Here is a 13,671-nt window from a genome sequence, read left to right on the forward strand (position 1 = left end):
ATCTACCAAACAAGGTGTAAGTTTTACAAAGTACAAAAGTGAAAAAAAAAGGAACAACCAAATTTGATTTATCTTAACCGCTCTTCAGGCCAAAATTGAAGTTTGAAGAACAATATATTCATCATATCATCATTATTTGCTTACTCCACCTCAGTTCTAGTTCACTAAATTTTCAAACTAATTTTTGGCATTTGATTGCCTGCAACCATTTGCAGGATTATATTATAATCTCCCTACTTCAATAATACAAATTCATGACTGATTTTTACATTTGAGAAAATTAATTTAATAGTATGAAATAAATGTATATATAGCTATTTTCTGCTCTTGAGAAAATAAAACAATAAAGCCTCATTCCTATAACTCACTACTAAGTGAGATGAGCTAAATAAATTACACGATGCAACTCAGCTCATGAGAAAATAAAATAGCATAAAAAAATAAAATATTCTCTAACAGCTTTTGCTTCTTGGGTGAAAATTTTGGACTAGTGATTTCAACTCCACGCTTCGAGTATACCACTTCATATAATGAAGACACCGGTTAGAACCAAATAAACTTATCTGCATATGCACAAGAAAACAAGTTATTAGAATTTTGGCAAAAAGAGAAGACAATAGACACGTAAAATTAAACAACATACAAAACCCCTATTAAAAAAAGAATGTACAACAAAATCTTCGAACCTTAATCTAAGGAAGAGTCTTTGATCTCACGTCAAGCTGAGTGAAAACTACCAGTATCAGCAGAATCATTAAAGACAGTTATGAAAAAAACGTACTCCCTGTGACATGGAATTAAAGGGCAAGAAATAATTTAAGATCAACTACAAATCTCGAGATGCAAATAAATTTGGGGATAATAAAATTCAAATGATACAAGATCAAAAGGGACTGAAAGAATACCTGCAATGCAAAAGTAATATCACCCTCATCTACTTTAGGCGACACTCTTCTCAATTTATCCTCTCGAGATTGTCCAAGTTTAATAAGGCCCTGCAGTTATAATATATAACTTCATCATTTCACCTATTATCACTTTCCCTCATTTGAAGTAGAATATGAAAAATCATCTAGTTGCAGGAAGCTACATCTAGAAATCTAAAACCAAATCAAGAGTTGCCTTCAATACCTGGTCATTTAGCACTCTGCACATGTTTGAAAATTCCAAGATTCCCGCTGGAGGAATTATACAAGATTTGCATACCCCCACATACGATTTATACAACTGCATCATTATTACAGTTTAGAAATCAATGTATAGGTCAGAATGGATCAAACCCTTGTGAATGAGAGAAACATACCTCTCCAAGGATTGTATCTTTCTTGGCTCCACGAAAATGTTTCATAGAAGAGCAGAGTACAATCTGCAAGCAGTACAGATCAAGAAAAAAGTTATAGCCAATACCTAGTATAACCTAGTATAAAAGGTGCTTCTGCATTGGGTTTGATTAATTTCAGTATTCAGTAAAACAACCAAAAAAAAGCTTATTACATGTCTAATACCTTAATTTTTAAAAGCTCTCATCAAACTCTGCTTAAAACTAAAGTGCATAACTTCATTTTAACTTGTAGGACTTTGATTCATTTTACCTCTTCATTTCTTCTCCTATAAGTACTAATGAAGAAATTTATCCAAACTTGGCCTTGGTCAAAGATCTTTTGGTTAATTTGAGTATTCTATTACACAAGCCTTTAAACTACTTACCCTTAATGTCTTACAGTTCACATGATTGATCAAAGGTCCCTTCTTCCATCTTTCAAATTTATTGGAAAAATGTAAAAAATTCATATTATACAGGCAGAAATTTATGATATTTTGCTAATGTATTGTAGTTAAGAGCCCTAATAAGACACTTCCATTCAGTTTTGAACATTTGATAGGACTTTTGTGATAATAATTAAGACTGAAATTAGCCTATTACATATTCAACCTAAGATAGCATTTAAAGTAGATGAAAAATTGTTAGTTCCAATAATAGGAAGCCTAACTCTACAGTTCACACAACATTCATAGTTCAAGTTACCTGCTGATGATGTGGCAGAGATTGTATTGTATCCACCACTGGTGATCTATATGTCTTGGACAAGGCACGTGCCATATGATCAGTCCTTACCTGCAATTTATTTTGAGGATCTTAGGCCTTTAGTACAAAGTTAGGAAGAGTAAAGGACAGAAGAACTTTACTCGTTTAATAAATCTAAAATTATTGTATAGTGCTGCTCAGATGTCTTTAACAATGCCTCAATAATAGAACAGATTCTGATTAAAGAAAATAGTTTATTGCAGCTACAATATTAATTATACAGAATGCTATTATGGAACTAAGTTGCCTATACCTAGTATGACCGATAAGTCAAATCAGACTAAAACTAATGTATCTATTTCATGACAACACCTGAGAGAAACCAACTGAATTTAAAAATTAGAACACAACTTTATCCAAACCTATTAATTAATCAAAGGAGAAGCATTATGAATGCAAATTTCTACTCATTAGAGTTCATCCTTAAATTGTTTACAATTTTATTCTAGTGTAACATTTCATAATTCATCCGTAGGTAAGCCTAAAAAATTAGAAACGAATTATTGAACACTTACAGTCTCAAATTCTCGTTTTTTCATAAAATCAGGAGCTGTAGCAAGATTTTGTCTGGAGGATGATATCTCTTCCAATGAAGTATTCAAATTGCAGGCAGACTCTCTAATTTCTGCTTCAAGCATCTCTATTGCCCTCCTGGAAAAGGAATAAAGTATTAAAGTTGTTCTTTTGCTGGATTTTGCTCTTGCTAAATTGACAAAGCAAATTGTGACAGCAATCTAATAGGAATGATCCAAATTAGAGAAATGAACTAGGATTTTTATTACTGGCACTTCCTCAATCCCTAGATAAGTATCAAAAAGATACAACAGTGATGTTAGAGATGAAGAATCAAATCAAAGTGTAAGTGTGTAATCCTCCCAGTATTAGAAACCTGAGAACTCTCTAACTGAAGCCTCAATTCAACCACACCCCCTAACTAGCTTCTTCCCTTTTCCTAATTTATTTGCTCTAATCAAATACATTTAAATGTTTATTGGAGAGTTATTATTTTAACTAAGTTCAAATATTGGGTGTGACTTAATTTTAATCAACAAAATTATGGATGAGATCTGGAACTGTAGAAAATTTCCATTTCAACTTTTTTCGATAAACAAAATGAACACTTTTGATGAATAGGCTTGGATGCACTAATTTATCATAATAATAAATGACTGACCCGCATATACAAAGAGCATTCCGCATGTCACCAGAAGCTGCAGCAACTTTCTGCAAAGTGCAGTTCTATTTAGGCTCTACATATTATTTCAAGATGAATTACAATAGTGTATTTAAAACAAAAAGTAAAATGGGACTTGTTGCATTTTACTCTTTTTTTATCAGCAATGCATTTTACCTAATATAAAAAAAAAAAAGATAGCATAGCACTATTTTTTTCAAATATATAAATGGACTGACCCTAGCACATAATTCCATGGCTTGCTGTTGGAAGACAGTGTAAGGAAGTTCCTGGTGATGAAACAAAAAGTTATTAACAAAAATATTCAACAAGAAAATGTGACATTTGGTTCACATTTTTTATTCCATGAAGTCAGTAAACTATTTAACAAAGCATCACAATGACAATTTCCTTCTAGTGGTCATGATTCAAGGTGAAGATGGCACAACCATATAACTCAAGTTTAATAAAATTAATCTTACATTTAACCTTTCTTCAAGAATCTTGAGGATCTGATCTTTAGAGTAAGCCCGAAAATTTACAACAATAGGTTTGCCTGAAACAAAACAAATGGAAGAGATTAAAAAACAAGACAATAAAAATAATGACCAATGATGTACACAAGTAGGATAGCTCCATTACTATGGTCATTGAGAATTAGAGAAGCAATATCCAAAGAGTTTGAAATAAAATGAATTTTTCTTTATATAAACTTGTTGACTTTATTTTACTCACAATTTAATGATGTAAGCCTTGGAAGAAATCGATCAGCTAGGTCAATTGCATTCGCTACACCTGTATAAACAAGCACAATATGTCTTGAATTGCCCAAACTGATTTACTAGCCACGAACAATTTTGTGTTTCAAAGAAATTTACCTATTAATATACATCTAGAAAAAGGAAAGGTGGTGAGCATGAAAAGATCATGGAGCACGCCTCTGTCTTTGGTTATCAAATAATCTAACTCATCAGCTACTATCAATCTGTTACAATGAAGGTATATTACTTCTTTGATAACATCCAAGTAAAAAAAATATTCCATGCATGTCAGACTTCATTATATTCAATTTGAAAAACTCTGGGATTCATAGTCCAGGGCAGGTATATGTTCCTTACGTCATGTTCTTGTTAGACGATTTCTGAGAATACATGTTCTGAAGTTGCTGTAAGGGCGTAGCCGAAACCTTTTTACCCTGTGTTTGGTTTAACCCAAGTATCTGCTAGAACAGCCAGTGGGTCAGTCAACTGATAACATCAACTTCAGGTCAATGAAATGTGCTTCAGCATTCCTACCTTAGTGAAAATATCTGATGTGTTGGTAAAGGTTGTACAATTTACAGACAAAACATCTGGCTGTGGAAGACCTGCCTGTAAATTATATTGACAAGATCATATTAAAAAAAGAACAAAAATCACATTGCAGTTTAGATAGATCATCCCAAGTTAAAGATCTCTTATAGTCATATGCTTCTTCAGCCAATTAAATGGGATCATCAATTACAAACAACAATGGGCAAGCACAACATATCGAACTCTTCTCTATGAATAACCAAGGGACCCATCAAATACATACTAATGGCTTATTAGACATAACAATCAAGGGCTAGTTAATTTTCAAAAGAAAAGAGGAAGAAAAAAAAGGGCAAAACATAATTTTCAATATCTATGCAACATGTTCACAATCATCAATCCATAACATCACCATGGCACCAAAGACAGCACCAAGAGCATGAAACCAACAAGTACATCATACCTCCTTGGCCCAATTGAGTAATTTGTCTTTCACTTTCTCCATAGATAACGATTTCCCAGTTCCGGGACAGCCGCATATGTAGAGACTCCCGGCCTTCTGGTGCTCAACGCACCCCTTGCAGAACTCCAAAACCACATTCTGCTCCTCCTCGCGGCACACGACCGAAGACGGCGCAGTGGACAAGTGCAATGCCAGCTTCACCCTCTTCAATTGCTCACCGTCTATTATTTCCCCACCACAAAAATTACAGAAACCAAAATTAAAAAGGGAAAAAGAAAGAAAGAAAATAAAAGAAACTAGAATCTCACCTTTGGGATTCCACTTGGGTTTCACAGCTTCCGGGTCAGCTCGGTTTTCGTCGGCGCCGAATCTGTTCATCTGCAAATGAAAGAACAGAAATCGATAAGTTAAAGGAACTGAAAGAGAAGTGAAAATGAACGGTGGGGAATTAGGGTTTTGAGGAATTACCGTTGGAGTGGAATTGGGGGTTGCGGCGGTGCATCGGCGGGGCGATTTGCGAGGGGGCGATGAGGGGTGGGATCTCAATGTGCGCTTAGCGGCGATGACTGGCATTGTTCTGAAGACCAAAATGCGATCTGGTAAATGGTAATAGAAGACACTATGAGATGAGATCATATAAGGTTTGTGTTAGCGGGAAAAACTTCAAATGAGCGCGCCAAATTCAGACCATCTTCTTTTCCCGCGTCATAATAGATACCATTTACATTATTATCAATAATCAAAGGCCATTTATTTTGTGGATTTTATTATCATTAATCAAAGACCAGGCTTGCGCAATTCAATATCATCAATAGTAATTATTTTTTGCTATATGAAAGACCGACTTGAACAAAAGCAACTCATCCAAACACACGGCATTGCATTACTATTTAAAAAGTCTCCCTGAATGGTTTTGAAAAAATTAAATCATTTTGGTGAAAAAATTGGTTCAGATTTTTTATAAAAAATGCGCAACCCTATACTATTCACCAAAAAAGTGGCATACATAAGTGTGACAATGTTCTATTTATACCTCTATTTCTATCTATTATTGAGTAATAAATATTAGGAATGTGACTAAGTTTGAATGGGTTGAATTTAAGATGTTTAAAAGTTTCTAGTGATTAAATAGTATTAAGTTGTGTTAGGTTGGATTTTCTATTTTTTTAAAAGTGTTTTGGTCACAAGTCATCTATAGATAATGACTTGAATATGCCATTAATAAGAACATTCAAAAGTATATTAATACTTGACTTAGTATAATTAACAATTCCTTATTATTGTAGAGGTAGATCCTAATATTGCAGGAGCATATCAGAATTGATCTCATATTGCGAGAAAAACATTCCTTGGTGGCATGGCTAATTGGTGTTTTGGCTTTCACTTGTTAATGGGTACATGTCATCTACAATGGTACTTGGTGTTAGGCCAAGTCCAAAGAGGTTGATTTCAAAGGAATTGACTAAAATAGTCAACTAGAAAGTCAACCCAAGAGTTTAACCATAAACCTTAGAAGATGTGTATCCTTTCAACCTCAAGTCAAATAGATGGATAAAGCTAAAATTCGAACTATCATTGAGGTGATGATCACCTTAAGGATCTCAAATAGTGCACGGTCATGTAACCTCAAGCCGAAATAGGTGAATGAGACTAATATTAAAGTTAGATAAAGATATTGGCCTGAAGACCCCAAAGAGTACACAACACTTCAAGCAGATAAGGCTAAATCCTTCGCAATGTTAGCCTTTGCACTTAGCTGATATGTGGAATAATCCTTCACAAGGTCTTTACACATTTAGTACGTTAAAAACATTTTTTTTTTAAGTTCTTATGAGTAAGTCCTACTATTGTATTTACCCTTGTTTAATACCTTTACTCGGCTTGTATGTAGTTTTTGCAAGTAAGCACTCTAATTATTTACCCTTCAACCTTTGCAAGTTGAGCAATGCAATAATGGTTCCTCTAAACTTGACATAATAGCTTCGCATAAGTAATTTTCGTCAGCTTGAACGATTGCTTTGTATAGTCTGCTAGATAACTCGACGTGTGCAATTTTTTGTTGGTTAAAGTTGTATTCATTATGAACATTTATCCCAACAATAAAATAAAAATATATAATTAATCAATTGCCTAAGTCTTAATTAGAAGACCTCTTAGTGTAATGAGGATCACACCTAGGTTTTTGGGTACTCAATCAATTGCCTAGGTCTTGATTGGTCAATCTCTTATTAGAGTGAGGATCACACATAAGTTTATATGTTATCGGCCAATTGGTTAGGTCTTAATTGGTTGACCATGAGGACTATGCATAGGTTTACACATAATTAGTTAATTCCCTATGCCTTAATTTATTAACTTCTGTTTGGACTAAGAATCACACCTAGGTTTGGAGGCCTATTCATGTATTCAATCAAGACAAATGCATGCAATGTGTATGACCACCCCAACAATGGTACCATGCATGGCTATCACTAGTTTTCCAAATATATGAACTTTTATAGGTGCAAAAATTATATTATACTCATCCCAAAATAAGTGTCATCCCATATTGTTTCACATAGACCAAAACAAGTTAATAAATAGATTAAACAGAACAAAAATTTTATAAAAAAATGTTATTAAATAGATGAAAGATAATAGTATCAATATTACATTGAAAAACTACCCATGAGGGGAATAGTTAATCATTTGTCCATGAGGAACATCTTGGTTGCTCTACAACTAAATCAGGTCATCTAGATGTCATTCGATGATCATATAGAGGTGCATTTGTTTTGTGACATATACTTCACAAGCTTCTTCCTTCGAGTTGATAGCCAAATTTGTACTCATCTACCAAAATGGGTCTTATATTAGTTTGATCATGTCCAAGGATTTTCTTGATACTCCTGTACTATTATAATGCATGTTCCCACTTGTGTAGACTCTCACACATAACTTCACTCATTTTTACTCTCTAAGCTCACATTTTGACTTAATCGTTGGAGTCTACAGAGGTCTTGCAACCAGAGTCATCCACTATGAACATTATGAGCTATTTGACAAATAACTGGATTCTCCTTCCTTGTTACCACCACACAAGGACATAGCCACATTAGTGGGAGAGGGAGGGGGCTTGCCCCCTAACTTTTTCCAAATTGAAAAACTAGTAGTCTATTATATTTAAAAAAAAAATCATATTTTTTATTTAGTAAAAGAAATATGATCTAAAATTGGATATTATATTTTATTAAATTGTAATTTTCATAAAATTAATTTTTATCTCTTAAACTTTTTCTAAATTATAAAACCAATAGTAATATCACCTTTTTAAAAAATAAATCTTATAAAATCAATTTTTATTTCCTAATTTTTTTAATTATAAAATCAATAGTAATTTTATCTAAATTTTATATTTGTTAAAATATGTTTGAGATTCCTAATAAATATTCAAACTTTGTGCTTGCTCCTTAATACATATTTTGTTTTGTTTTAGCTCCCTAATAAAACAAAAAACTTTATTTTTGGTCATTGGCATTTTTTTTAGTCCATGACAAACTACCGAATTTTCTATTTGCTTCCTGGTAAATTTTCTTCATTTGTTATTAGTCCATTTGAAAAATATTAATAACAAATGATTTTTTTATTAGGAAACAAACACAAAATTTACTAATTTATTAAGAACTAAAAAAAATTCACGGGCCAAAAATAAAATTATTATTTTGTTAGAGACTTAATGTAAATAATTTTTTTTATTGGGAGACAAACATAACATTTAAGTATTCATTAAAGATCAAAAACATACTTTAGACTATTATATTTAATCGCATTATATAATCAAATTTTTTGTGTTTTTGGTCTTTGTTAATATCTAATTATTAAACTCTATTTTATTGCAATCAAAAGATTTTTATTTTTCAAATATCTTATAAAAATGTTATTGAATTTATTAGAGATTGCTACAATTTCCAAATTATGGAAATGCACGATGACAACCATTATAGTCACAAATTGTGACATTGGCAAATGCTTAAAGACATGGCATGAAAAAAATATATTTATAATTTTTCATATTTTATATTTAATGTTTTAATAATAAGACTACACTTGGTAATTAAGATGGAATAAGTCACATCTATAATAAATAAACAAATTTAGAATTGTGTATTGGGACTTGCATTCTTGAAACAATTTTATTTTATTTAATTGTGTGAAGACTAACGTGAATTTACACTGAAACAATTTATACTATCAACTCTTTTGATGAGTAAAACTTTAAAGAATAAATTATCTTTCTAATTTTTAGGTCTAGAAATTAAGCTTGAACTTTTATAGTTTATATCTGATCTATTTTGCTATCAGATAAATGCTTTTAAGATATCGATTTGAGTTTTTTTTTTTAAGAAGAGATTTAATTTAAAATAATTTCATATCTCTCTATCTTTAATTTAAAATAATATATCTTATATATATTTTTTGGTGAATCATATCTCATATATCTTTATATTGTCTTCAAAAGCTTCCTAGTTTAAGAGAAAAATAATTCCTAAATAATCAATTTGTCAATAAGCTTTTTCATTTTTTCATGTCAATACGAACTATGAAATTTAGTTAAAAATATTAAAATATACACATCAAAACTCCGAGAGAAAGAAATGGTGAAGGTATTGAAAAAAATAAACACAAAATAAACGAGTAGAGACCACCTTGTACAGAATTTATTACTGGATTTGGTGAAAATAATTGTGATTTATTATTTCCTTACCTTAATTACAAATTGTACCATCTAAATTTTATTATTTTACAAATTTCATCATTTAAGTTTTATTTTTATCAATCTTGTCACATAGAATTTTAATTTTTGTATATTTTATCACCATTAATGTGTCAAAAAAAGATAATGATAAAATAAAATGATGTCATCTTGTTACCAACTTGATTGTAAAATGTACAAAAAATTAGATAATAAAAATCATAGAATGTTGAAAGTTAAATGATAAAATTTGTGGAAAAAACTTGATGGTAAAATTCACAAAATTAAAAAATTAAGTGATAAAATTTATAAAATAAAACTTGAGTGATAAAATTTGTAAAATAATTAAAGTTTAATGATAAAATTTAAAATTACCTTATCAAATTTTCATCAGTTTTTAATTATTAAATTTATGCCATAAATTTAATTTGCATTAATAATACTTGTTTTTTTTTCCTCTGCACTAATTAATTTCTCAAGTCTCAGTTAATTAAAATTTAATTGGTAAATGATTAAGTCTTTATTTAAAAGTATGGGCTACTTTTTTTGTATAAAAGTGAGAGAAAATGAGTAAAAAACTACTAAAAATACAACTGTGAAGAGCACTTGTCTGTAATTTTGCTTTCAGACAATTTCATCATTAATAATAGCATGTGTAAATCGAGATGTTTCAACAAGAAGGATCCGCCATCAACGGAAAATATTCGCTTTATGGTATATTTTGGTATTAGAAAAAGAACAACGTATTGTAACAATTTTTCAAAAAAATATTTCAAAGCCCTTTAGTATGCACACTTGCTAATATATTATATATCTGTGTTTGAAAATGAATCCTTTTAATAATTCGGCTGAATTTTTTTCTTCTCGAACTTGAATGATGTAACACACCATTATTTATTCTGGAAAAGTTATGTTGAAACAGATTTTGCCCATAAGGTGTTTTATTTCATATGGATGATTTAGCTCAACTATCTACGGTTATGTGTCCCATATATTATGGATCAATATTTATTGATGTTTAAGATTAATCTATATGTATTAAATATTTAATAAATATAAATTATTATTATATTTGAATTAAAACATTTTTATTTTATATTTGTTATGATGAATTACTATTATATCTATTACTTTTTACATACAAGAGAGGTAGCATGGAAGCCTTATAGACATCACCTCTTCCTTACATGAAAAATAGATAGCAAGCATGTCAATTGATCACATTGTATTGTATATAACTTGCTAGGATTTCTTGAATTTCAATTGAGTTTTAGAACTCCTCAATAAGTCATAATTAAATAATTCTATAAAATATTTTGTTATCAATCTACTTTAATTAATTTTATTTTAAATTATATAAATATACTGTATAAACAACTTACTTTTGAAGAGTTTCTTTAATGTTACTCTTTATATATTTTCTTCGAACACTTTTTCCCCTTGTAATTATCTGTACTATTTGTTGTTATCAATCTACTTTAATTAATTTTATTTTAAATTATATAAATATACTGTATAAACAACTTACTTTTGAAGAGTTTCTTTAATGTTACTCTTTATATATTTTCTTCGAACACTTTTTCCCCTTGTAATTATCTGTACTATTTGTTTTAGAAAGTAACATGATCTTTTTTTTTTCGAGGATTTATATTTTATACAATTAGATAGTAAATCATTGTCGTGTAATAATTATGTAACATTTTTATGTCTATAATTTCATTTTCCCAGCAACCATTGCCTTTGGATATAAATTAAAGCTGAAGGCAAATTAAACTTTCAATTAACTGCCCCATTTAAATTCAAGGACTCATTTGTTTTACTGTATGTTTACTATATATATATATATATATATATATTCTTCAAACTCTATTTTATTCTCTGTTATAGTTTTCTCAAAAATGAAGTTTATAAATTATAAATGGCAAGGTTAATACAAACAGGCCCTAACTAAGATGTCAAACAAAAATGATCAAAATCCGGGGAGGAAAGAGAGGACCGTTGTTATATTATGTGAATGTTGCATATACTTCATTTACAAGGTTTTTTTTATAGAAATTTATTAATTTTTTTATAAGACTCTTTTTAATTTTTAGATATAATTATTTTTTTATACTTTTACTTAATTATTTTTCTCTAAATATTAATAAAAAATAATTAAATGAATAAAAAAATAAAATAATAATAATTTTAGAACAATAATATAAATAATTGATCTATTTAATGTAATTAATTAAATTAATTATTTTTTTATTGGGGATGTGAATTAGTTATAAAGTGTTATAATTTGGGACAGATAAAGTATAATAAAAGAGAAACGGATAAAAATGTTTGAAAGGTGGGGACAAAGATGAATGCACAAGCAGCAAGAAAGGTAGAAATAAATGGGAGGTCATGAATTGATGAAGTCAACTGCAAACTATATAGTTGTGGATTTGGTGTATCTTTCTTTGTGTTGTTTTTGTGTTGCCTCTTTAAAATTATATAATTTTAAAAATTAAATATTATTATTAAATATTAATCTAGCTGTAATGTAATATTATTTTTATGGGAAGAGATAATAAAAAAGTCAAATTTCTTCTGCTTTCAGTGTTGGGTGGGGTTGCAACTTTAGACTTTTATAGGTATGTTTCAATTGCTAACTTTCTTGAATTGCCAGAATCCTATATCTTAATTGGCTTGGCTCCATACATTTGGTCATACAGAACTCCGTGTAATTATTACTTGCATTTATTCTGTGTAAAAAGTAGTATCCAGATTCAAATAAGATAATACTCCCACATCAAACTACTCAATACTTGAGAATTAGTAGGAGTAATATAATATTATTTCTGAAAAAAAAAAAGTGGTTGAGACTTAGAGAGAGTTACCCTAAAGATAATCAATTTTTTTTTTAAATATTAGTCATCAATAAAATTTGATGAATATTTTACATTAATTATATTATAATAAAAAATAATAATTTTTTATATAAGTGAACAAAAATTTAAAAACTTATAATTGGACTTAAAAAATGGGAATGACATGAAATTTCAATGGAATGTAAAGTTACTTCTTTCTCAGAATTTTTTACTTCTTAAATTTTCTTTCCTACTTGACCAGCTGATTTTATGATTTATATATGGAGGAGTTGTTTACATTTCAAATAGGCAGTTTTCACCACTTTCATGTACCGTGTTATGAGAATTGATATTTGATACCAATAATGTCATCTAAGAACTATTTGAGTTTTTGGATGATAGTTTGGTAGATTTTTAATCAAACAACTAATGCAAATCCTTAGGTGGGTGTTTTGGATAATTTTGAAGAATTTAAAATTTTAAAATTTCAATTTCTTCGAAATTTTTTCATTTTTATTTGTTTTTGTTTGGTTAAGGTATATATTTAAATTTGTTGATGTTCAAAATTTTGTGTTTGGATAGAGTAATAAAAAAAATTATTTCATTTTTTTTTATTTTGGACAAAATAAACAAAATTCTTCCATTTAAAAGTTTGTATTTAAATAAAACAATTAAATTTCCGTGGTTTATAAATTTTAAAGAGAAGAGAAAAGGGGAGGGGGAAGACAATAATTTTGATTTTTTTAATTTTTTTAGAATGATTGACTTTTAATTTCTTTTTAGACATTTTTTGACTTTAATTAATTTAAAATTCCTTTTAAAACTATTAAATTATAAATTTCATTTAATAAAATATCTAACAATAAATTTTAGTCAAAATAATTTTAAATTCCCTTAAAGATACTTTCCCCTTTTTTAAAAAACACTTCCAAATTCTAAACACACAATTAGTGATTTTGCTAGACTTGGGTCATTGGAATAACTTAAAATATCAACCTATTTGATTTTTCAAATAAATTTCCAACTTTTCAATTTATTGAAAAAAAATTATGTCAAGAAATTAATTAATTCATAAGCTTTATAACTT

At 29.2% G+C, this 13,671-nt stretch overlaps 1 protein-coding gene across 1 annotated transcript; it reads right to left on the minus strand.

Annotated features, from left to right (window-relative positions):
- Nucleotides 1-289: 289 nt before the first annotated feature.
- LOC100791200 (cell division control protein 6 homolog B) lies at nt 290-5,731 on the minus strand. Its single transcript, XM_006586129.4, has 17 exons — nt 5,484-5,731; nt 5,324-5,393; nt 5,016-5,236; nt 4,556-4,630; nt 4,379-4,479; nt 4,139-4,245; nt 3,996-4,055; nt 3,743-3,816; nt 3,500-3,550; nt 3,261-3,310; nt 2,602-2,737; nt 2,027-2,116; nt 1,304-1,366; nt 1,132-1,227; nt 906-995; nt 687-784; nt 290-563 (listed from the first exon to the last, which is right to left on the minus strand). The coding sequence occupies exons 1-16, from the start codon at nt 5,649-5,651 to the stop codon at nt 755-757; spliced, it is 1,482 nt and encodes a 493-aa protein (XP_006586192.1). The 5' UTR covers nt 5,652-5,731; the 3' UTR covers nt 290-563; nt 687-754.
- Nucleotides 5,732-13,671: the final 7,940 nt, after the last annotated feature.

Source organism: Glycine max, chromosome 8, assembly GCF_000004515.6.
Source record: "Glycine max cultivar Williams 82 chromosome 8, Glycine_max_v4.0, whole genome shotgun sequence".
In the NCBI taxonomy this organism is placed as follows: domain Eukaryota; kingdom Viridiplantae; phylum Streptophyta; class Magnoliopsida; order Fabales; family Fabaceae; genus Glycine; species Glycine max.

Excerpts from the sequence above, each read along its gene's own strand:
- LOC100791200 (XM_006586129.4), bottom strand. The coding sequence starts at position 5,651 with ATGATCTCATCTCATAGTGTCTTCTATTACCATTTACCAGATCGCATT. Across the intron at positions 5,394-5,483 it reads CCCCCAATTCCACTCCAACG|ATGAACAGATTCGGCGCCGA; the intron begins GTAATTCCTCAA and ends TTTCATTTGCAG. Across the intron at positions 1,228-1,303 it reads AAGATACAATCCTTGGAGAG|TTGTATAAATCGTATGTGGG; the intron begins GTATGTTTCTCT and ends ATAATGATGCAG.